The following is a 26,176-nucleotide window of genomic DNA, read 5'->3' on the forward strand; positions in this document are numbered from 1 at the left end:
TATGAGTGTGTATGTGTGTATATGAGTGTGTATATGAATGTGTATGAGTGTGTATGTGTGTATATGAGTGTGTATGTGTGTATATGAGTGTATGTGTGTATATGAGTGTGTATGTGTGTATATGAGTGTGTATATGAGTGTGTATATGAGTGTGTATATGAGTGTGTATATGAGTGTGTATGTGTGTATATGAATGTGTATGAGTGTGTATGTGTGTATATGAGTGTGTATGTGTGTATATGAGTGTGTATGTGTGTATATGAGTGTGTATGTGTGTATATGAATGTGTATGAGTGTGTATGTGTGTATATGAGTGTGTATGTTGGTGTATATGAGTGTGTATGTGTGTATATGAGTGTGTATGTGTGTATATGAGTGTGTATGTGTGTATATGAGTGTGTGTGTGTGTATATGAATGTGTATGAGTGTGTATGTGTGTATATATGAGTGTGTATGTGTGTATATGAGTGTGTATATGAGTGTGTATGTGTGTATATGTGTATATGAGTGTGTATGTGTGTATATGAGTGTGTATGTGTGTATATGAGTGTATATATGAGTGTGTATGAGTGTGTATATGAGTGTGTATGTGTGTATATGAGTGTGTATGTGTGTATATGAGTGTGTATGTGTGTATATGAGTGTGTATGTGTGTATATGAGTGTGTATGTGTGTATATGAGTGTATATATGAGTGTGTATGAGTGTGTATATGAGTGTGTATGTGTGTATATGAGTGTGTATGTGTGTATATGAGTGTGTATGTGTGTATATGAGTGTGTATGTGTGTATATGAGTGTGTGTGTGTGTATATGAATGTGTATGAGTGTGTATGCCGTGTGTATATGAGTGTGTATGTGTGTGTATGAGTGTGTATGAGTGTGTATATGAGTGTGTATGTGTGTATATGAGTGTGTATGTGTGTATATGAGTGTGTATGTGTGTATATGAGTGTGTGAGTGTGTGGTGGGTGTGTATGTGTTATGTTTGTGTATTGTGTGGTTTGGTGTGTATGTGTGTTGGTGTGTGTGTTGGTGTGTTGTGAGTGTGTTGTGTGTATATGAGTGTGTTGTTGTGTATGGTGTGTGTGAGTGGGGGTGTATGTGGGGTGTGGTGGTGGGGTGGTGTGGGAGTGGTGGTGTGGGGTGGGTATGTGGTGTGGTGGGGTAGTGGAGGGGAGTGTGGTTGGTGGGGGTGTGGTGGGGGGTGGGGTGTTGTGGTGGGGGTTGGGGGGTGTTGTGGTGGGGGTGGGGGGGGTAGGGGGGGTGTGAGGTGGGTGGTGGGGGGTGTGGTGGAGGGGTTGATGGTGGGGGGTGGGGGTTGAGTGGGGAGTGGGGGTGGTGAGGGGGGTGGTGTGGTGGGGGGTGTGGGGGGTTGAGGTGGGTTGTGGTGAGGGGGTGAGGTGGGGGGATGTGTGGTGTGGAGGGTGTGGAGGGGGGGAGTGGTGGGGAGTGGGGGGGTCGGTGGTTGGGGGGTGGGGGTGGTGTGGTGGGGGATCGAGTGGAGGGTGTGGTGGGGTGTGGGGAGTGTGTATGTGTATATGAGTGTGTGTGTGTGTATATGAATGTGTATGAGTGTGTATGTGTGTATATATGAGTGTGTATGTGTGTATATGAGTGTGTATATGAGTGTGTATGTGTGTATATGTGTATATGAGTGTGTATGTGTGTATATGAGTGTGTGTGTATGTGTGTATATGAGTGTATATATGAGTGTGTATGAGTGTGTATATGAGTGTGTATGTGTGTATATGAGTGTGTATGTGTGTATATGAGTGTGTATGTGTGTATATGAGTGTGTATGTGTGTATATGAGTGTATATATGAGTGTGTATGTGAGTGTGTATGTGTGTATATGAGTGTGTATGTGTGTATATGTGTGTGTATATGAGTGTGTATGTGTGTATATGAGTGTGTATGTGTGTATATGAGTGTGTATGTGTGTATATGAGTGTATATATGAGTGTGTATGTGAGTGTGTATGTGTGTATATGAGTGTGTATGTGTGTATATGTGTGTGTATATGAGTGTGTATGTGTGTATATGAGTGTGTATGTGTGTATATGTGTGTATATTTGAGTGTGTATGTGTGTATATGAGTGTGTATGTGTGTATATGTGTGTATATATGAGTGTGTATGTGTGTATATGAGTGTGTATGTGTGTATATGAGTGTGTATGTGTTTATATGAGTGTGTATGTGTGTGTATGTGTGTATATGAGTGTGTATGTGTGTATATGAGTGTGTATGTGTGTGTATATGAGTGTGTATGTGTGAGTATGTGTGTATATGTGTATATGAGTGTGTATGTGTGTATATGAGTGTGTATGTGTGTATATGAGTGTGTATGTGTGTATATGAGTGTGTATGTGTGTATATGAATGTGTATGAGTGTGTATGTGTGTATATGAGTGTGTATGTGTATATGAGTGTGTATGTGTATATGAGTGTGTATGTGTGTATATGAGTGTGTATGAGTGTGTATGTGTGTATATGAGTGTGTATGTGTGTATATGAGTGTGTATGTGTGTATATGAGTGTGTATGTGTGTATATGAGTGTGTGTGTGTGTATATGAATGTGTATGAGTGCTTATGTGTGTATATATGCAGTGTGTATGTGTGTATATGAGTGTGTATATGAGTGTGTATGTGTATATGTGTATATGAGTGTGTATGTGTGTATATGAGTGTGTATGTGTGTATATGAGTGTATATATGAGTGTGTATGAGTGTGTATATGAGTGTGTATGTGTGTATATGAGTGTGTATGTGTGTGTATATGAGTGTGTATGTGTGTATATGAGTGTGTATGTGTGTATATGAGTGTGTATGTGTGTATATGAGTGTATATATGAGTGTGTATGAGTGTGTATATGAGTGTGTATGTGTGTATATGAGTGTGTATGTGTGTATATGAGTGTGTATGTGTGTATATGAGTGTGTATGTGTGTATATGAGTGTGTGTGTGTGTATATGAATGTGTATGAGTGTGTATGCGTGTATATATGAGTGTGTATGTGTGTATATGAGTGTGTATATGAGTGTGTATATGAGTGTGTATGTGTGTATATGAGTGTGTATGTGTGTATATGAGTGTGTATGTGTGTATATGAGTGTATATATGAGTGTGTATGAGTGTGTATATGAGTGTGTATGTGTGTATATGAGTGTATATGAGTGTGTATGAGTGTGTATGTGTGTATATGAGTGTGTATATGAGTGTGTATGTGTGTATATGAGTGTATATATGAGTGTGTATGTGAGTGTGTATGTGTGTATATGAGTGTGTATGTGTGTATATGAGTGTGTATGTGTGTATATGAGTGTGTATGTGTATATGAGTGTGTATGTGTGTATATGAATGTGTTTGTAGTGTGTATGTGTGTATATGAGTGTGTATGTGTGTATATGAGTGTGTATGTGTGTATATGAGTGTGTATGTGTGTATATGAGTGTGTATGTGTGTATATGAGTGTGTATGTGTGTGTATATGAGTGTGTATGTGTGTATATGAATGTGTATGAGTGTGTATGTGTGTATATGAGTGTGTATGTGTGTATATGAGTGTGTATGTGTGTATATGAGTGTGTATGTGTGTATATGAATGTGTATGAGTGTGTATGTGTGTATATGAGTGTGTATGTGTGTATATGAGTGTGTATGTGTGTATATGAGTGTGTATGTGTGTATATGAGTGTGTATGTGTGTATATGAGTGTGTGTGTGTGTATATGAATGTGTATGAGTGTGTATGTGTGTATATATGAGTGTGTGTATGTGTGTATATGAGTGTGTATATGAGTGTGTATGTGTGTATATGTGTATATGAGTGTGTATGTGTGTATATGAGTGTGTATATGAGTGTATATATGAGTGTGTATGAGTGTGTATATGAGTGTGTATGTGTGTATATGAGTGTGTATGTGTGTATATGAGTGTGTATGTGTGTATATGAGTGTGTATGTGTGTATATGAGTGTATATATGAGTGTGTATGTGAGTGTGTATGTGTGTATATGAGTGTGTATGTGTGTATATGTGTGTGTATATGAGTGTGTATGTGTGTATATGAGTGTGTATGTGTGTATATGAGTGTGTATGTGTGTATATGAGTGTATATATGAGTGTGTATGTGAGTGTGTATGTGTGTATATGAGTGTGTATGTGTATATGTGTGTGTATATGAGTGTGTATGTGTGTATATGAGTGTGTATGTGTGTATATGTGTGTATATTTGAGTGTGTATGTGTGTATATGAGTGTGTATGTGTGTATATGTGTGTATATATGAGTGTGTATGTGTGTATATGAGTGTGTATGTGTGTATATGAGTGTGTATGTGTTTATATGAGTGTGTATGTGTGTGTGTATATGAGTGTGTATGTGTGTATATGGAGTGTGTATGTGTGTGTATATGAGTGTGTATGTGTGTATATGAGTGTGTATATGAGTGTGTATGTGTGTATATGAGTGTATATATGAGTGTGTATGTGAGTGTGTATGTGTGTATATGAGTGTGTATGTGTGTATATGAGTGTGTATGTGTGTATATGAGTGTGTATGTGTGTATATGAGTGTGTATGTGTGTATATGAATGTGTTTGAGTGTGTATGTGTGTATATGAGTGTGTGTATGTGTGTATATGAGTGTGTATGTGTGTATATGAGTGTGTATGTGTGTATATGAGTGTGTATGTGTGTATATGAGTGTGTATGTGTGTATATGAGTGTGTATGTGTGTATATGAATGTGTATGAGTGTGTATGTGTGTATATGAGTGTGTATGTGTGTATATGAGTGTGTATGTGTGTATATGAGTGTGTATGTGTGTATATGAATGTGTATGAGTGTGTATGTGTGTATATGAGTGTGTATGTGTGTATATGAGTGTGTATGTGTGTATATGAGTGTGTATGTGTGTATATGAGTGTGTATGTGTGTATATGAGTGTGTGTGTGTGTATATGAATGTGTATGAGTGTGTATGTGTGTATATATGAATGTGTATGTGTGTATATGAGTGTGTATATGAGTGTGTATGTGTGTATATGTGTATATGAGTGTGTATGTGTGTATATGAGTGTGTATGTGTGTATATGAGTGTATATATGAGTGTGTATGAGTGTGTATATGAGTGTGTATGTGTGTATATGAGTGTGTATGTGTGTATATGAGTGTGTATGTGTGTATATGAGTGTGTATGTGTGTATATGAGTGTATATATGAGTGTGTATGTGAGTGTGTATGTGTGTATATGAGTGTGTATGTGTGTATATGTGTGTGTATATGAGTGTGTATGTGTGTATATATGAGTGTGTATGTGTGTATATGAGTGTGTATGTGTGTATATGAGTGTATATATGAGTGTGTATGTGAGTGTGTATGTGTGTATATGAGTGTGTATGTGTGTATATGTGTGTGTATATGAGTGTGTATGTGTGTATATGAGTGTGTATGTGTGTATATGTGTGTATATTTGAGTGTGTATGTGTGTATATGAGTGTGTATGTGTGTATATGTGTGTATATATGAGTGTGTATGTGTGTATATGAGTGTGTATGTGTGTATATGAGTGTGTATGTGTTCATGAGTGTGTATGTGTGTGTATGTGTGTATATGAATAGTGTGTATGTGTGTATATGAGTGTGTATGTGTGTGTATATGAGTGTGTATGTGTGAGTATGTGTGTATATGTGTATATGAGTGTGTATGTGTGTATATGAGTGTGTATGTGTGTATATGAGTGTGTATGTGTGTATATGAGTGTGTATGTGTGTATATGAATGTGTATGAGTGTGTATGTGTGTATATGAGTGTGTATGTGTGTATATGAGTGTGTATGTGTGTATATGAGTGTGTATGTGTGTATATGAGTGTGTATGTGTGTATATGAGTGTGTATGTGTGTATATGAGTGTGTATGTGTGTATATGAATGTGTATGAGTGTGTATGTGTGTATATGAGTGTGTATGTGTGTATATGAGTGTGTATGTGTGTATGAGTGTGTATGTGTGTATATGAATGTGTATGAGTGTGTATGTGTGTATATGAGTGTGTATGTGTGTATATGAGTGTGTATGTGTGTATATGAGTGTGTGTGTGTGTATATGAATGTGTATGAGTGTGTATGAGTGTGTATATGAGTGTGTATATGAGTGTGTATGTGTGTATATGAGTGTGTATGTGTGTATATATGAGTGTGTATGTGTGTATATGAGTGTGTATATGAGTGTGTATATGAGTGTGTATGTGTGTATATGAGTGTGTATGTGTGTATATGAGTGTATATATGAGTGTGTATGAGTGTGTATATGAGTGTGTATGTGTGTATATGAGTGTGTATGTGTGTATATGAGTGTGTATGTGTGTATATGAGTGTGTATATGAGTGTGTATGTGTGTATATGAGTGTATATATGAGTGTGTATGTGAGTGTGTATGTGTGTATATGAGTGTGTATGTGTGTATATGAGTGTGTATGTGTGTATATGAGTGTGTATGTGTGTATATGAGTGTGTATATGAATGTGTATGAGTGTGTATGTGTGTATATGAGTGTGTATGTGTGTATATGAGTGTGTATGTGTGTATATGAGTGTGTATGTGTGTATATGAGTGTGTATATGAGTGTGTATATGAGTGTGTATATGAGTGTGTATGTGTGTATATGAATGTGTATGAGTGTGTATGTGTGTATATGAGTGTGTATGTGTGTATATGAGTGTGTATGTGTGTATATGAGTGTGTATGTGTGTATATGAATGTGTATGAGTGTGTATGTGTGTATATGAGTGTGTATGTGTGTATATGAGTGTGTATGTGTGTATATGAGTGTGTATGTGTGTATATGAGTGTGTATGTGTGTATATGAGTGTGTGTGTGTGTATATGAATGTGTATATGAGTGTGTATGTGTGTATATGAGTGTGTATGTGTGTATATGAGTGTGTATATGAGTGTGTATGTGTGTATATGAGTGTATATATGAGTGTTGTATGTGAGTGTGTATGTGTGTATATGAGTGTGTATGTGTGTATATGAGTGTGTATGTGTGTATATGAGTGTGTATGTGTGTATATGAGTGTGTATATGAATGTGTATGATTGTGTATGTGTGTATATGAGTGTGTATGTGTGTATATGAGTGTGTATGTGTGTATATGAGTGTGTATGTGTGTATATGAGTGTGTATATGAGTGTGTATATGAGTGTGTATATGAGTGTGTATATGAGTGTGTATGTGTGTATATGAATGTGTATGAGTGTGTATGTGTGTATATGAGTGTATATATGAGTGTGTATGTGAGTGTGTATGTGTGTATATGAGTGTGTATGTGTGTATATGAGTGTGTATGTGTGTATATGAGTGTGTATGTGTGTATATGAGTGTGTATATGAATGTGTATGAGTGTGTATGTGTGTATATGAGTGTGTATGTGTGTATATGAGTGTGTATGTGTGTATATGAGTGTGTATGTTGTATATGAGTGTGTATATGAGTGTGTATATGAGTGTGTATATGAGTGTGTATGTGTGTATATGAATGTGTATGAGTGTGTATGTGTGTATATGAGTGTGTATGTGTGTATATGAGTGTGTATGTGTGTATATGAGTGTGTATGTGTGTATATGAATGTGTATGAGTGTGTATGTGTGTATATGAGTGTGTATGTGTGTATATGAGTGTGTATGTGTGTATATGAGTGTGTATGTGTGTATATGAGTGTGTATGTGTGTATATGAGTGTGTGTGTGTGTATATGAATGTGTATATGAGTGTGTATGTGTGTATATGAGTGTGTATGTGTGTATATGAGTGTGTATATGAGTGTGTATGTGTGTATATGAGTGTATATATGAGTGTGTATGTGAGTGTGTATGTGTGTATATGAGTGTGTATGTGTGTATATGAGTGTGTATGTGTGTATATGAGTGTGTATGTGTGTATATGAGTGTGTATATGAATGTGTATGATTGTGTATGTGTGTATATGAGTGTGTATGTGTGTATATGAGTGTGTATGTGTGTATATGAGTGTGTATGTGTGTATATGAGTGTGTATATGAGTGTGTATATGAGTGTGTATATGAGTGTGTATATGAGTGTGTATGTGTGTATATGAATGTGTATGAGTGTGTATGTGTGTATATGAGTGTGTATGTGTGTATATGAGTGTGTATGTGTGTATATGAGTGTGTATGTGTGTATATGATGTGTATGAGTGTGTATGTGTGTATATGAGTGTGTATGTGTGTATATGAGTGTGTATGTGTGTATATGAGTGTGTATGTGTGTATATGAGTGTGTATGTGTGTATATGAGTGTGTGTGTGTGTATATGAATGTGTATGAGTGTGTATGTGTGTATATATGAGTGTGTATGTGTGTATATGAGTGTGTATATGAGTGTGTATGTGTGTATATGTGTATATGAGTGTGTATGTGTGTATATGAGTGTGTATGTGTGTATATGAGTGTATATATGAGTGTGTATGAGTGTGTATATGAGTGTGTATGTGTGTATATGAGTGTGTATGTGTGTATATGAGTGGGTATGTGTGTATATGAGTGTGTATGTGTGTATATGAGTGTGTATGTGTGTATATGAGTGTATATATGAGTGTGTATGAGTGTGTATATGAGTGTGTATGTGTGTATATGAGTGTGTATGTGTGTATATGAGTGTGTATGTGTGTATATGAGTGTGTATGTGTGTATATGAGTGTGTGTGTGTGTATATGAATGTGTATGAGTGTGTATGCGTGTATATATGAGTGTGTATGTGTGTATATGAGTGTGTATATGAGTGTGTATATGAGTGTGTATGTGTGTATATGAGTGTGTATGTGTGTATATGAGTGTGTATGTGTGTATATGAGTGTATATATGAGTGTGTATGAGTGTGTATATGAGTGTGTATGTGTGTATATGAGTGTGTATGTGTGTATATGAGTGTGTATGTGTGTATATGAGTGTGTATATGAGTGTGTATGTGTGTATATGAGTGTATATATGAGTGTGTATGTGAGTGTGTATGTGTGTATATGAGTGTGTATGTGTGTATATGAGTGTGTATGTGTGTATATGAGTGTGTATGTGTGTATATGAGTGTGTATGTGTGTATATGAATGTGTTTGAGTGTGTATGTGTGTATATGAGTGTGTATGTGTGTATATGAGTGTGTATGTGTGTATATGAGTGTGTATGTGTGTATATGAGTGTGTATGTGTGTATATGAGTGTGTATGTGTGTATATGAGTGTGTATGTTTGTATATGAATGTGTATGATGTGTATGTGTGTATATGAGTGTGTATGTGTGTATATGAGTGTGTATGTGTGTATATGAGTGTGTATGTGTGTATATGAATGTGTATGAGTGTGTATGTGTGTAATATGTGTGTATGTGTGTATATGAGTGTGTATGTGTGTATATGAGTGTGTATGTGTGTATATGAGTGTGTATGTGTGTATATGAGTGTGTGTGTGTGTATATGAATGTGTATGAGTGTGTATGTGTGTATATATGAGTGTGTATGTGTGTATATGAGTGTGTATATGAGTGTGTATGTGTGTATATGTGTATATGAGTGTGTATGTGTGTATATGAGTGTGTATGTGTGTATATGAGTGTATATATGAGTGTGTATGAGTGTGTATATGAGTGTGTATGTGTGTATATGAGTGTGTATGTGTGTATATGAGTGTTTATGTGTGTATATGAGTGTGTATGTGTGTATATGAGTGTATATATGAGTGTGTATGTGAGTGTGTATGTGTATATGAGTGTGTATGTGTGTATATGTGTGTGTATATGAGTGTGTATGTGTGTATATGAGTGTGTATGTGTGTATATGAGTGTGTATGTGTGTATATGAGTGTATATATGAGTGTGTATGTGAGTGTGTATGTGTGTATATGAGTGTGTATGTGTGTATATGTGTGTGTATATGAGTGTGTATGTGTGTATATGAGTGTGTATGTGTGTATATGTGTGTATATTTGAGTGTGTATGTGTGTATATGAGTGTGTATGTGTGTACTGTGTGTATATATGAGTGTGTATGTGTGTATATGAGTGTGTATGTGTGTATATGAGTGTGTATGTGTTTATATGAGTGTGTATGTGTGTATATGAGTGTATATATGAGTGTGTATGTGAGTGTGTATGTGTGTATATGAGTGTGTATGTGTGTATGTGTGTGTATATGAGTGTGTATGTGTGTATATAGTGTGTATGTGTGTATATATGTGTGTGTAGATGTATATGAGTGTGTATGTGTGTATATGAGTGTGTATGTGTGTATATGAGGTGTATGGTGTATATGAGTGTATATATGAGTGTGTATGAGTGTGTATATGAGTGTGTATTGTGTGTATATGAGTGTGTATGTGTGTATATGAGTGTGTATGTGTGTATATGAGTGTGTATATGAGTGTGTATGTGTGTATATGAGTGTATATATGAGTGTGTATGTGAGTGTGTATGTGTGTATATGAGTGTGTATGTGTGTATATGAGTGTGTATGTGTGTATATGAGTGTGTATGTGTATATGAGTGTGTATATGAATGTGTATGAGTGTGTATGTGTGTATATGAGTGTGTATGTGTGTATATGAGTGTGTAATGTGTGTATATGAGTGTGTATGTGTGTATATGAGTGTGTATATGAGTGTGTATATGAGTGTGTATATGAGTGTGTATGTGTGTATATGAATGTGTATGAGTGTGTATGTGTGTATATGAGTGTGTATGTGTGTATATGAGTGTGTATGTGTGTATATGAGTGTGTATGTGTGTATATGAATGTGTATGAGTGTGTATGTGTGTTATAGAGTTGTATAGTATGTGTGTATATGAGTGTGTATGTGTGTATATGAGTGTGTATGTGTGTATATGAGTGTGTGTGTGTGTATATGAATGTGTATATGAGTGTGTATGTGTGTATATGAGTGTGTATGTGTGTATATGAGTGTGTATATGAGTGTGTATGTGTGTATATGAGTGTATATATGAGTGTGTATGTGAGTGTGTATGTGTGTATATGAGTGTGTATGTGTGTATATGAGTGTGTATGTGTGTATATGAGTGTGTATGTGTGTATATGAGTGTGTATATGAATGTGTATGATTGTGTATGTGTGTATATGAGTGTGTATGTGTGTATATGAGTGTGTATGTGTGTATATGAGTGTGTATGTGTGTATATGAGTGTGTATATGAGTGTGTATATGAGTGTGTATATGAGTGTGTATGTGTGTATATGAATGTGTATGAGTGTGTATGTGTGTATATGAGTGTGTTGTGTGTATATGAGTGTGTATGTGTGTATATGAGTGTGTATGTGTGTATATGAATGTGTATGAGTGTGTATGTGTGTATATGAGTGTGTATGTGTGTATATGAGTGTGTATGTGTGTATATGAGTGTGTATGTGTGTATATGAGTGTGTATGTGTGTATATGAGTGTGTGTGTGTGTATATGAATGTGTATGAGTGTGTATGTGTGTATATATGAGTGTGTATGTGTGTATATGAGTGTGTATGTGTGTATATGTGTATATGAGTGTGTATGTGTGTATATGAGTGTGTATGTGTGTATATGAGTGTATATATGAGTGTGTATGAGTGTGTATATGAGTGTGTATGTGTGTATATGAGTGTGTATGTGTGTATATGAGTGGGTATGTGTGTATATGAGTGTGTATGTGTGTATATGAGTGTGTATGTGTGTATATGAGTGTATATATGAGTGTGTATGAGTGTGTATATGAGTGTGTATGTGTGTATATGAGTGTGTATGTGTGTATATGAGTGTGTATGTGTGTATATGAGTGTGTGTGTGTGTATATGAATGTGTATGAGTGTGTATGCGTGTATATATGAGTGTGTATGTGTGTATATGAGTGTGTATATGAGTGTGTATATGAGTGTGTATGTGTGTATATGAGTGTGTATGTGTGTATATGAGTGTGTATGTGTGTATATGAGTGTATATATGAGTGTGTATGAGTGTGTATATGAGTGTGTATGTGTGTATATGAGTGTGTATGTGTGTATATGAGTGTGTATGTGTGTATATGAGTGTGTATATGAGTGTGTATGTGTGTATATGAGTGTATATATGAGTGTGTATGTGAGTGTGTATGTGTGTATATGAGTGTGTATGTGTGTATATGAGTGTGTATGTGTGTATATGAGTGTGTATGTGTGTATATGAGTGTGTATGTGTGTATATGAATGTGTTTGAGTGTGTATGTGTGTATATGAGTGTGTATGTGTGTATATGAGTGTGTATGTGTGTATATGAGTGTGTATGTGTGTATATGAGTGTGTATGTGTGTATATGAGTGTGTATGTGTGTATATGAATGTGTATGAGTGTGTATGTGTGTATATGAGTGTGTATGTGTGTATATGAGTGTGTATGTGTGTATATGAGTGTGTATGTGTGTATATGAATGTGTATGAGTGTGTATGTGTGTATATGAGTGTGTATGTGTGTATATGAGTGTGTATGTGTGTATATGAGTGTGTATGTGTGTATATGAGTGTGTATGTGTGTATATGAGTGTGTGTGTGTGTATATGAATGTGTATGAGTGTGTATGTGTGTATATATGAGTGTGTATGTGTGTATATGAGTGTGTATATGAGTGTGTATGTGTGTATATGTGTATATGAGTGTGTATGTGTGTATATGAGTGTGTATGTGTGTATATGAGTGTATATATGAGTGTGTATGAGTGTGTATATGAGTGTGTATGTGTGTATATGAGTGTGTATGTGTGTATATGAGTGTGTATGTGTGTATATGAGTGTATATATGAGTGTGTATGTGAGTGTGTATGTGTGTATATGAGTGTGTATGTGTGTATATGTGTGTGTATATGAGTGTGTATGTGTGTATATGAGTGTGTATGTGTGTATATGAGTGTGTATGTGTGTATATGAGTGTATATATGAGTGTGTATGTGAGTGTGTATGTGTGTATATGAGTGTGTATGTGTGTATATGTGTGTGTATATGAGTGTGTATGTGTGTATATGAGTGTGTATGTGTGTATATGTGTGTATATTTGAGTGTGTATGTGTGTATATGAGTGTGTATGTGTGTATATGTGTGTATATATGAGTGTGTATGTGTGTATATGAGTGTGTATGTGTGTATATGAGTGTGTATGTGTTTATATGAGTGTTGTATGTGTGTATATGAGTGTATATATGAGTGTGTATGTGAGTGTGTATGTGTGTATATGAGTGTGTATGTGTGTATGTGTGTGTATATGAGTGTGTATGTGTGTATATGAGTGTGTATGTGTGTATATGAGTGTGTATGTGTGTATATGAGTGTGTATGTGTGTATATGAGTGTGTATGTGTGTATATGAGTGTGTATGTGTGTATATGAGTGTATATATGAGTGTGTATGTGAGTGTGTATGTGTGTATATGAGTGTGTATGTGTGTATATGTGTGTGTATATGAGTGTGTATGTGTGTATATGAGTGTGTATGTGTGTATATGAGTGTGTATGTGTGTATATGAGTGTATATATGAGTGTGTATGTGAGTGTGTATGTGAGTATATGAGTGTGGTATGTGTGTATATGTGTGTGTATATGAGTGTGTATTTGTGTATATGAGTGTGTATGTGTGTATATGTGTGTATATTTGAGTGTGTATGTGTGTATATGAGTGTGTATGTGTGTATATGTGTGTATATATGAGTGTGTATGTGTGTATATGAGTGTGTATGTGTGTATATGAGTGTGTATGTGTTTATATGAGTGTGTATGTGTGTATATGAGTGTATATATGAGTGTGTATGTGAGTGTGTATGTGTGTATATGAGTGTGTATGTGTGTATATGTGTGTGTATATGAGTGTGTATGTGTGTATATGAGTGTGTATGTGTGTATATGTGTGATATTTGAGTGTGTATGTGTGTATATGAGTGTGTATGTGTGTATATGTGTGTGTATATGTGTGTGTATATGAGTGTGTATGCTTCCGTGTGTGTAATGTTTACAGTTCCGGCTTAAAGCGGTGGGTGCTTGCAATGTAAATGCTGAGTTTGTGAATAAATTTGAGCGCTGAGCTATCTGCCCTGGAGGAGGGATGGAGGGAGAGGAGGAGAGCCTGCATATTCCCGGAAAACATTTAAATATGCACATCACTGTTTCTTTCACAGCCTTTCTCCCCTGCTTTCGTTTCACTGCTTTCCTCCTTGTGCTCTTCTCTGCCTCTCTCTTTCCTTCAACTCTCTCTCCTCTTTCACGTCAATCCACCCTCTCTCCTGATCTCGCTCCCTCTCTTCATGAAGCATTCTCAGGTAGATGAATATGAAGCAGCATCTGTTATTGGGCTTTAAATCAACCCCACAACAACCTACGTATCTCCCTGTCCCCTCTCCTTCTCTCTCTCCCCCCTCTCCTTCTCTCTCTCCCCCCTCTCCTTCTCTCTCTCCCTCCCCCCTCTCCTTCTCTCTCTCCCTCCCCCCTCTCCTTCTCTCTCTCCCTCCCCCCTCTCCTTCTCTCTCTCCCTCCCCTCTCCTTCTCTCTCTCTCCCCCCTCTCCTTAACTCTCTCCCCTCTCCTTCTCTCTCCCGCCTCTCCTTCTCTCTCCCGCCTCTCCTTCTCTCCCCCGCCCCTCTCCTTCTCTCTCCTCTCCCTCTCTCCTCTCCTTTCTCTCTCCTCTCCTCTCTCCTCTCCTTCTCTCTCCTCTCCCTCTCTCCTCTCCTTCTCTCTCTCCTCTCCTCTCTCCTTCTCTCTCTCCCCCTCTCCTTTTCTCTCTCCCCCCTCTCCTTTTCTCTCTCCCCCTCTCCCCCCTCTCCTTCTCGCTCTCCTCTCTCTCCCCCCTCTGCTTCTCTCTCTCCCCCTCTCCTTCTCTCTCTCCCCCCTCTCCTTCTCTCTCTCCCCCCTCTCCTTCTCTCTCTCCCCCTCTTCTTCACTCTCCCCCCTCTCCTTCACTCTCTCCCCCCTCTCCTTCACTCTCTCCCCCCTCTCCTTCACTCTCTCCCCCCTCTCCTCTCTCCCCCTCTCCCGCCCCTCTCCTTCTCTCTCCTCTCCCTCTCTCCTCTCCTTCTCTCTCTCCTCTCCTCCCTCCTTCTCTCTCTCCCCCTCTCCCCCTCTCCTTCTCTCTCTCCCCCCTCTCATTCTCGCTCTCCTCCCTCTCCTGCTCTCTCCCCCTCTCCCCCCTCTCCTTCTCTCTCTCCCCTCTCCTTCTCTCTCTCTCAACTCTCCTTCTCTCTCTCCCCCTCTCCTTCTCTCTCCCCCCTTTCCTTGTCTCTCCCCCCTCTCCTTGTCTCTCCCTCCTCTCCTTGTCTCTCCCCCCTCTCCTTGTCTCTCCCCCCTCTCCCTTGTCTCTCCCCTCTCCTTGTCTCTCCCCCTCTCCTTGTCTCTCTCCCCCTTTCCTTCTCTCTCTCCCCCCTCTCCTTCTCTCTCTCCCTCTTCTTCTCTCTCTCCCCCCTCTCCTTCTCTCTCCCCCGCTCTCCTTCTCTCTCCCCCCGCTCTCCTTCTCTCTCCCCCCCGCTCTCCTTCTCTCTCCCCCCGCTCTCCTTCTCTCTCCCCCTTCTCTTTCCCCCTCTCCTTCTCTCTCCCCCGCTCTCCTTCTCTCTCCCCCGCTCTCCTTCTCTCTCCCCCTCTCATTCTCTCTCCCCCCTCTCCTTCTCTCTCTCCCCGCTCTCCTTCTCTCTCCTCCCTGTCCTTCTCTCTCCTCCATCTCCTTCTCTCTCCCCCTTCTCCTTCTCTCTCTCGCTCTTGCACTCCCCCCCTCTGTCTCTCTCTCTCTCCCTTCAGCAAGCATTAAGCCACTCTGATCAGATCATAGAGAAAATGTCATTCTATACATTATTAATATAGAATTCCTGTTAGTTATGCAGAATTAAGCAGGGGCATACAGGAATCATGGTGCTCGTGTGTGGAATGATCTGCATATTTAAGCTTTCTGTCTCATTAATATATCTACAATCATTAGCACGTTTAAACCCAACTTTATTCTAATGTTTAAAGTGTAATATTAATATTACATTGATGTGATATATTGGGTTGGATATCTAGGCTGCGTTTACACAGGCAGCCCAATTCTGATCTTTTGCCTAACTATTGTTAAAAGATCAATTAGTGGCAAAAGATCAGAATTGGGCTGCCTGGGTAAATGCAGCCATAGAGATCCCTAATGAGCCAGTCACTAGCGGCAGCTGACCCAGTCCCACTCAGTCCCAAGGTTAGGGTTATTTAGGGAAGGCCAAGTCTCTAAACAAGTCCTATAGATTAGTATGAAATAGATGTTAAAAAGAACTAGCTAACTGTGTCTGACTGATATTGTAAGGCCATTGAATCTCACCTCCAAGAGGTCCTCAGTGACACACACTGACAGATGAATACATACTCACACACATATACATACTAGTGTTGAGCGATTAGTGTTTTTTGAGGTCAGTTCGGTTTTGGTTCGACTATTAGAAAATCAAAAGGGTTTCGATTTTTTGATTTTATATTTATTTTTTACATTAAATGCATTAGGAAAGAATGACATTACAATGGTTCTAGAGTTTTTTTAATGGAAATTCAAGGTGAACATTCAATTGCCAAAACATAAAAAATATTCAATATTCTCTGTCAGGTCCACATTGGGTAGACATAAGTAGAAAAATATGAAATAATAATAATAGTTGTTTTTATTTGATTACTTAATATTTTACTTTAAAGTCCTCATCTCAGTTCAGGCTGTAGCAGTCAGCTAGCCAGACCATCTAATATTATCTGTACTCCCCATACTGTACTGTCTTTAGTCATGCTATTAAGCTAGCCTGCCTAAGTGTGCTGCAGAGCTTTCTGACAAGATTATTTGACTAGTTCTTCAAAGTACACAAGGCATACTTTCTGTCCCTCTCGTAGTTATGTTGTGTACATTCCTCTCTCATGCGATCTGTGTGTATCTAACTTAACATAGCAGGCGTAAAAACGGATCCGTCCAGAGATCTGTATATAATGAGATACTCATGTCTCCGCCACATTGAGAGTCCCAAAGGCGGGAAGGCAGGCGATAAGCTTAGGTCCAAAATAAGGCCATGCATTGGTTTATTTTGGACAGATTTTGGTGAGAGTGAAACCTAATACAACCCCCCCCCCCCCCCCCCCCACACACACACACACACACACAGTAGACACGTACTTGTAAGGGATGTGTTTGCTGCCGTTGACCAGAGCCAGGATGACGTTCCCCAGGGCAGACAGAGACAGACACAGCCCTGCTGCTGTGGTGCTGCTACTACCACTGCTGTCCCTGCCCTTCCCTCCTCCCAGCACCTTCACACAGCTGCCCAGGTCTATCAGGTGGAGCCTACTGCGACCTCCTGACACTGGAGAGAGAGGGAGGGGAGGGAGGGCAGGGGGGAGAGAGAGAGTGAAAGGAGGGCAAGGGGGGAGAGAGAGCGAGAGAGGAGGGAGGGCAGGGGAGAGAGCGAAAGGTGGGGAAGGTGGTGAGAGAGAGAGGGGGAGAGAGGGAGACAGCGGGGAGGGGGAGGGGGAGTGAGAGGGCGGGGAGGGAGAAAGAGAAGGAGGAGAGAGAGAGAGGGAGGGAGAGAGGGGGAGAGAGACAGCGGGGAAGAGGAGAGAGAGAAGGAGAGAAAATGAGGGGAGGGAGAAAGAGACGGAGGAGAGAGGGGGAGGGAGAGAGGGGGAGAGAGGGAGACAGCGGGGAGGGGGAGAGAGAGAAGGAGAGGGAGAAAGAGATGGAGGAGAGAAAGGGAAGTGAAAAAGGGGTGCGCAAGAGAGATATTAATTATTATTATTAATCGTTGTGCCTAACATATATTTTTTTGTATTTCACAGTGTGTTAGGAAACCCAGTAACAGTCTTTCACAGTGTGACAGGAAACCCAGTAACAGTATTTCACAGTGTGTTAGGAAACCCAGTAACAGTCTTTCACAGTGTGTTAGGAAACCCAGTAACAGTCTTTCACAGTGTGACAGGAAACCCAGTAACAGTATTTCACAGTGTGTTAGGAAACCCAGTAACAGTCTTTCACAGTGTGTTAGGAAACCCAGTAACAGTCTTTCACAGTGTGTTAGGAAACCCAGTAACAGTCTTTCACAGTGTGTTAGGAAAACCAGTAACAGTTTTCACAGTGTGTTAGGAAACCAAGTAACAGTATTTCACAGTGTGTTAGGAAACCCAGTAACAGTATTTCACAGTGTGTTAGGAAACCCAGTAACAGTATTTCACAGTGTGTTAGGAAACCCAGTAACTGTATTTCACAGTGTGTTAGGAAACCCAGTAACAGTCTTTCACAGTGTGTTAGGAAACCCAGTAACAGTATTTCACAGTGTGTTAGGAAACCCAGTAACAGTATTTCACAGTGTATTAGGAAACCCAGTAACAGTCTTTCAGTGTGTTAGGAAACCCAGTAACAGTATTTCACAGTGTGTTAGGAAACCCAGTAACAGTCTTTCACAGTGTGTTAGGAAACCCAGTAACAGTATTTCAGTGTGTTAGGAAACCCAGTAACAGTCTTTCACAGGGTGTTAGGAAACCCAGTAACAGTCTTTCACAGTGTGACAGGAAACGAGCGCGCGCACACACACACACACACACACACACACACACACACACACACACACACAGGTTTGTGTTCAGCTACGTGGTCCTTTTCCTGTCAACACATTACCTGTTGGGAGCGGGGAGGAGGAGTGTGTGGGAATGTGTGTGGGCGTGCGTGCACACGTGTGTGTGTGTGTGTAGAATCAAACAGTACAGCACGATGGATATGTAGTACCCTTCTACAACCAACATACTCCAACAAGAGAAGTCTGAATGTCACGCCTTGACCATAGAGAGCCTTTTTATTCTCTATTTTGGTTAGGTCGGGGTGTGACTAGCTATGGGGGTGTTCCTATCTAGGTTGTTTACTTCTATGTTGTCCTGGTATGGTTCCCAATCAGAGGCAGCTGTTTATCGTTGTCTCTGATTGGGGATCATATTTAGGCAGACATTTCCCCACTGTGTTTTGTGGGATCTTGTTTATGTGTAGTTGCCTGTGAGCACTTCATAGCTTCACGTTTTGTTTGTTCTTTATTGTTTTAGTGCGTTTCATTGAATAAACATGTGGAGCCCAAAAGACAACCCAAAACCCCAAAAAATGTTTGTGGGGGGGCACACGGGGTGGTCGGCGGAGCCGGGGAGTGAACCAGAATCAGTCTGGGAGAAGAGGGAGAAATTGGAGGAGAGTGACCGGAGAGAGTCAGAGACCGTCAGTGAGCTGATGGAGAAATTGGAGGAGAGAGAAATGAGAGAGTTGTTGTGTTGGTGTATGATGCACGACATTCGCCCTAAGGAGCGTGTTATCAGTCTGATGCCACCTGAGTCAGCTCTCCGTACTCGTCCTGAGGAGCGTGCTATCAGTCTAGTAAAATCTGTGCCAGATCCACGCACCAGGTCTCCAGTACGCCTCCCCAGCCCAGTACGTCCTGCGCCTGCTCCTCGCACTCACCGTGCGGAGGTTGTCATCTGTTCGGTACCAGTTGTGCCGGTTCTACGCACCAGGTCTCCAGTACGCCTTCCCAGCCCGGTACGTTCTGTGCCTGCTCCTCGCACTTGCCCCGAAGTGCATGTCACCAGTCCGGTGCCACGCACCCGGCAACGGTCCCCAGTCCAGAGCTTCCTGCGACGGTCCACGGTCCAGAACCTCCAGCTCCAGGGCAGGAGCCTTCGTCTGCGCCGGTACCCAGTCCAGGCACGGCATCCAGTCTCGCTCCAGGGCAGGAGCCTTCCTCTGTAACGGTACCCAGTCCAGGCGTCCAGTCCCGCTTCAAGGCTGGAGCCTTCCTCTGCGCCGGTGCCCAGTACAGGCACAGCGGCCAACCCAGCTCCTTGGCCGGGGCCCTCCTCTGCGCCAAGGCCCAGTCCGGGCACGGCGTTTTACCCGGCTCCATGGCCGGACACGTGATCTGGGCGGGGGAAAAGACCAGCACCGGAGCCGCACTGTCACCGAGGCAGCTGTTTATCGTTGTCTCTGATTGGGGATCATATTTAGGCAGACATTTCCCCACTGTGTTTTGTGGGATCTTGTTTATGTGTAGTTGCCTGTGAGCACTTCATAGCTTCACGTTTTGTTTGTTCTTTATTGTTTTAGTGCGTTTCATTGAATAAACATGTGGAACCCATATCGCGCTGCGCTTTGGTCCGAATGTTCTTACGACAATCGTGACACCGAAGTTAAATCAGAAGTGTAAAAGCTGGGTGTAAAAGCTGGGTGTAAAAGCTGGGTGTAAAAGCTGGGTGTAAAAGCTGGGTGTAACTGTAATACATTCAAAGTGCTAAAAAAAGCTCTCTTTAAAACATATTAGCTGGCTCTTGACAGACATCCTGAAACATTAAATTGTTATTCCCTCCATAAGTTTACTTTAGCATGTGCCAACAAGGCTGTTCATACAAAGTCGACTCCTATTTCTCTTACAGTGCCTTCGGAAAGTATTCAGACCCCTTGACTTTTTCTACATTTTGTTACGTTACAGCCTTATTCTAAAATGGATTAAATAAAACAAATTACTCAGTCTACACACAATACTCCATAATGACAAAGCGAAAACAGGTTTAGAAAGAAAATAGCACATTCTTTGAATTAAAAAACAGAAACACAGTACCAGTGCGGACACACCTACTCCAGGGTTTTTCTTTCTTTCTTTACTATTTTATACATTGTAGAATAACAGTGAAGACATTAAAACTATGAAATAACACACATGGAATCCTGTAGTAACCAAAAAAGTGTTAAAAAAAATCAAATCTAAATATATTTTATATTTGAGATTCTTCAAATAGCCACCCTTTGCCTTGATGACAGCTTTGCACATTCTCTCAACCAGCTTCCCAAATATGCTGAGTACTTGTTGGCTGGTTTTCCATCACTCCGCGGTCCGACACATCCCAAACCATTTCCTTGTGGAGGTCGTGGGATTGTGGAGGCCAAGTCATCTGATGCAGCACTCCATCCCCCTCTCCTTCTTGGTAAAATTGTAAGGACTGACGCTGGAGTCGAGAAGCAGGTACAGGGAGTCAAACATTTAATGAGGAACAGACAAGGAACAAGACAGGACCAAGACAGGAACAAGACAGGAACAGCGTCAGCACACGGGTAACAAAATGACCTGCGAATGTTAATGGAGAAGCGGGGAACAGACAGATATAGGGAAGGAAATAACACAGGTGATTGAGTCCAGGAGTCCAAATGATCACTGATGCGAGTGACGAGGGAAGCAGGTGTGCGTAATGATGGTGGCAGGAGTGCGTAATGCTGGGGAGCCCGGCACCCATGAGCGCCAGAGGGAAAGAGCGGGAGCAGGCGTGACAAAAATAGCACTTTACACAGCCTCATGGGGGTGTGTTGGGTCATTGTCCCGTTGAAAAACAAATCATATCCCATCTGGATTGGGCTTAGTGGGACTGGCCTATCGCTGCAGAATGCTGTGGTAGCTATGCTGGTTAAGTGTTCCTTAAATTCTAAATAAATCAGACAGTGTCAACCGCAAAACACCCCCACACCATAACACCTCCTCCTCCATGCTTTATGGTGGGAAATACACAGAGATCATCTGTTCACCCACAAACCGTCTCACAAAGACACAGTGGTTGGAACCAAAAATCTCCTTTAGTAGTGGTTTCTTTGCAGCAATTCGACCACGAAGGCCTGACTCACGCAGTCTCCTCTGAACTGTTGATGTTGAGATGTGTCTGTTACTTAAACTCCGTGAAGCATTTATTTGGGCAGCAGTTTCTGAGGCTGGTAACTCTAATTCACGTATCCTCTGCAGCAGAGATAACTCTGGGTCTTCCATTCCTGTGGCGGTCATCATGAGCGCCAGTTTCATCATAACGCTTCATGGTTTTTGCAACTGTACTTGAAGAAACTTTCAAAGTTCTTGAAATGTTCCGTATTGACTGATCTTCATGTCTTAAAATAATGATGGACTTTCATTTCTCTTTGCTTATTTAAGCTGTTCTTGCCATAATATGGACTTATATGGTATTTTACCAAATAGAGGTATCTTCTGTATACCCCCCTACCTTGTCACAACACAACTGATGGGCTCAAACGCTGTCAAGCCTCCTACCTCTCTTCCCCCCCTGGCATTCGAGGGCGCCAGGCTGTCCTGCAATGCCACTATCATTACTCACACCTGACTTCCCTCGTCACGTGCATCAGCAAATTATTGGACTCACCTGGACTCAATCACATGTGCATTACCTCCCCTATATGTGTCAGTTCCCTGCTCTGTTCACCTGGACTCAATCACCTGTTATTACCTCCCCTATATGTGTCAGATCCCTGCTCTGTTCACCTGGACTCAATCACCTGTTATTACCTCCCCTATATGTGTCAGTTCCCTGCTTTATTCACCTGGACTCAATCACCTGTTATTACCTCCCCTATATGTGTCAGTTCCCTGCTCTGTTCACCTGGACTCAATCACATGTGCATTACCTCCCCTATATGTGTCAGTTCCCTGCTCTATTCACCTGGACTCAATCACCTGTTATTACCTCCCCTATATGTGTCAGTTCCCTGCTCTGTTCCCCACTGCTGTATGCATCGTTTTACGTCTGTGTTTTACCCGGTTCTGACACTGTTCCTGTTTTCATGTCTGTTCCGATTAAATGTTGACTCTCCATACCTGCTTCTCATCTCCAGCGTCAGTCCTTACAGAATGCAGCAGCCATCAAATGAAGCATATGGGAGTGCTGGCGTTTCGGTTGGTGGTGACGTCGGGTCCGGGGGCTGCCGCCGTTGGAACCGGGGGTGCCTTAGCTGGATCGTCGGGCTTCCATGCCCTAGCCAGATCGAGAGGTTTCCATGCCCTAGCCGGATCGAGAGGTTTCCATGCCCTAGCCGGATCGAGAGGTTTCCATGCCCTAGCCGGATCGTCGGGCTTCCATGCCCTAGCCGGATCGAGAGGTTTCCATGCCCTAGCCGGATCGAGAGGTTTCCATTCCCTAGCCGGATCGAGAGGTTTCCATTCTCTAGCCGGATCGAGAGGTTTCCATTCTCTAGCCGGATCGAGAGGTTTCCATGCCCTAGCCGGATCGAGAGGTTTCCATGCCCTAGCCGGATCGAGAGGTTTCCATGCCCTAGCCGGATCGAGAGGTTTCCATGCCCTAGCCGGATCGAGAGGTTTCCATTCTCTAGCCGGATCGAGAGGTTTCCATTCTCTAGCCGGATCGAGAGGTTTCCATGCCCTAGCCGGATCAAGAGGTTTCCATGCCCTAGCCGGATCGAGAGGTTTCCATGCCCTAGCCGGATCGAGAGGTTTCCATTCTCTAGCCGGATCGAGAGGTTTCCATTCTCTAGCCGGATCGAGAGGTTTCCATGCCCTAGCCGGATCGAGAGGTTTCCATGCCCTAGCCGGATCGAGAGGTTTCCATGCCCTAGCCGGATCGAGAGGTTTCCATGCCCTAGCCGGATCGAGAGGTTTCCATTCTCTAGCCGGATCGAGAGGTTTCCATGCCCTAGCCGGATCAAGAGGTTTCCATGCCCTAGCCGGATCGAGAGGTTTCCATGCCCTAGCCGGATCGAGAGGTTTCCATTCTCTAGCCGGATCGAGAGGTTTCCATTCTCTAGCCGGATCGAGAGGTTTCCATGCCCTAGCCGGATCGAGAGGTTTCCATGCCCTAGCCGGATCGAGAGGTTTCCATGCCCTAGCCGGATCGAGAGGTTTCCATGCCCTAGCCGGATCGAGAGGTTTCCATGCCCTAGCCGGATCGAGAGGTTTCCATGCCCTAGCCGGATCGAGAGGTTTCCTTGCCCTAGCCGGATCGAGAGGTTTCCTTGCCCCGGTTGGCTCGGAAGGCGCACAACCCACGTCACGCTTCAGCCGGATCGTCAGGCTACCAAGCCTCAGCAGGATTGCCAGGATCCCACGCCTGGCTTGTCCAGACCCGTGCCTCAGCCGGCCCGTCAGGCTCACCCAGCTAGAGGGGGTTATACACAGGCTTCCTTGTGTATGCTCAAGGTCAGTCAATAATGAACACCTCTCTGGGCCCCCACAGTACATGTATATCCAATTTACCTTCTCAGAGCAATCTTTGTGTCCAAGTGTGTGTCAGTGTATTAATGTGTGCATGAGTGTGTGTGTGTGTGCATGTCTCTCCGTCTGTGTGAATGTGTGTGAGTAGCTGTTCCAACGAGCGGTAAAGATTTACTTTGACTTCATATCCATAACGCATTTATATAAATATCTATAAGCATTTCATGAACGTGTTATAACAGGTCCCAAGCGTATTATTAAATGTTAATGAAATCTATCCAAAGCATATATTAGTGAACATGCCAAAAGGCCAAATCATGTTTTGAGAATGATGCTGATATGTAGCCTGTACCAGACCCATTTCCCCCACCGGCCAGTAAAGGCCTGTGACTTACCTTCTTCTTCTTCTCCTCACGGAGGTCAATGGGGCATGAAGGTCTCCACAGGGTGGACTTCTCAGGGTAAAGTTTACGGATCAAAAGCGTGTAGTTCAGTGTCATCTCAATAACTCTTTCGTAACTTATTAACAGCCCTCCTCCACATCACAATTAAGTTGGTCACACTGGTCTATAACGGACACATAAAGGGTCTATGTATGAATTATATGCAGTCAAAGTAAAGTCAAACATATTTTCCCATTGCATTTGACATTTTTGTCCAGAGCGACTTACAGTATACATTTTCATACCTTTTTTCCCCATACTGGTCCCCCATGGGAATCGAACCCATAAGCCTGGAGTTGCAAGCACGAAGCCGAAGAATCCTACTATTGACATTTTCCAGTTTGACTTTTCTTGAATAGATTTAACAAAGACTAATATTCAAAGCATTCAAATTAAATTCCTAATTTCAGACTCATAGCTAGCAACAACTATTTTAGTGAGTAAAACGTACTAATATGAAGTGTGAAAATGCTAATATAGGTACCATTGATTTGCATTGGATTTCTGCCACAAATGCAAAAAAGTTAATGGGGGGGTCTTTAAAAAAATATTGTCCATTAACAGGAACAGCACCATCTAGTGGTCAGAACCAGGTAATATCAGGATGCAGAATGGGACATGAACCTAACAACTTCAATGACTCATTTCTCTGAACGGGGGAACACCACCAATTTCACTGAGAATTCATTACAAAAGATGAAGAAACAATACTACATACTACTTGTCAGACAGAGAGAACTGATACGATATACTCGTTGTTGGGTTGGGATTAGCGTGGCGTGTGTGGGTTCCGTGGGTGGATTCTGACCATGTATTTGTATTCCTCATGTCTTACTCATTGTTAGTAAAAAGTTTAGTCCAAATCGGATGTTAGGTACTATATTTATTGAATATTATACAAATCCTATAAATTAAAATGGCAAATTTGGGAGCAATCAATTAGCTTAATTTCTCAGAGACCAAATCATATTTAAACAAAATAATATTGCAGGAATGCAAATCTTATATGTTTCTAACTACAGAAGCGATTTCAAAACAATTTGAGATGGTGGGTGTCATGGTTTGTTGAAATGACATGGAACGACCCTGCATAGAATTCATTCATAGACCTTTAATGTTGGTGTTATAGAACAGTGGCAAACTGCACAGTTAACTAGTATTACGTGCTTAGCTATAAATGCTTTATAAATTGAAAAAATGTATTTGACTTTGACTGCATAGAATTCCTACATAGACTTTTCATGTGTGCATTATAGACCATTATGACCAAATGAATTGTGATGTGGAGGAGGGCAGTTAATGAGTTACGAAAGAGTTCTGACGTACAGAAGGATCTTAACGTGAGCCAGTTTGCTACAGCAGGAGAATAATCATGCAGCATCAGGAAATGCGAATTATTATGTGCGTCATAATTAATATACATTTTTGTAGTTGATACATACTTTGTGAGGGCAAATCAAGTCTGAAATGTCAAAGTGGAAATTACAAACTTTAGAAGCTTTTTTACAACTCAAATACACTCCAAAAGAGTGATCAAATTATGATCCTACATCTGTATGACCCTCGACTACACCATTTGATCCGTAAAATGTAACTTGAGGATTCAATCTCCTCGGTGAGAAGAAGAAGAAGATGGATCACGGGCCTATACCGGCCGTGGAGAAATGGGGCTGGTACAGGCCAACAACACATTCTCCTAGCCATGTTATCAAGCATCTCACTACGCTATC

The 26,176-nt window shown here is 41.2% G+C and overlaps 1 protein-coding gene across 2 annotated transcripts in view; it reads right to left on the reverse strand.

Annotated features, from left to right (window-relative positions):
• The window catches only part of kif26ba (kinesin family member 26Ba), a 212,402-nt gene that overhangs the window by 28,872 nt on the left and 157,354 nt on the right, over positions 1-26,176 (reverse strand). For both annotated transcript variants that reach the window (XM_036955054.2, XM_036955053.2), the window contains exon 11: positions 17,157-17,343. In XM_036955054.2, the coding sequence (XP_036810949.2) occupies positions 17,157-17,343 (187 nt within the window). The remainder of the gene's footprint in view (positions 1-17,156; positions 17,344-26,176) is intronic.

This window comes from Oncorhynchus mykiss, chromosome 19 (assembly GCF_057628025.1).
Source record: "Oncorhynchus mykiss isolate SJ-2025 chromosome 19, ASM5762802v1, whole genome shotgun sequence".
NCBI classification, from domain to species: domain Eukaryota; kingdom Metazoa; phylum Chordata; class Actinopteri; order Salmoniformes; family Salmonidae; genus Oncorhynchus; species Oncorhynchus mykiss.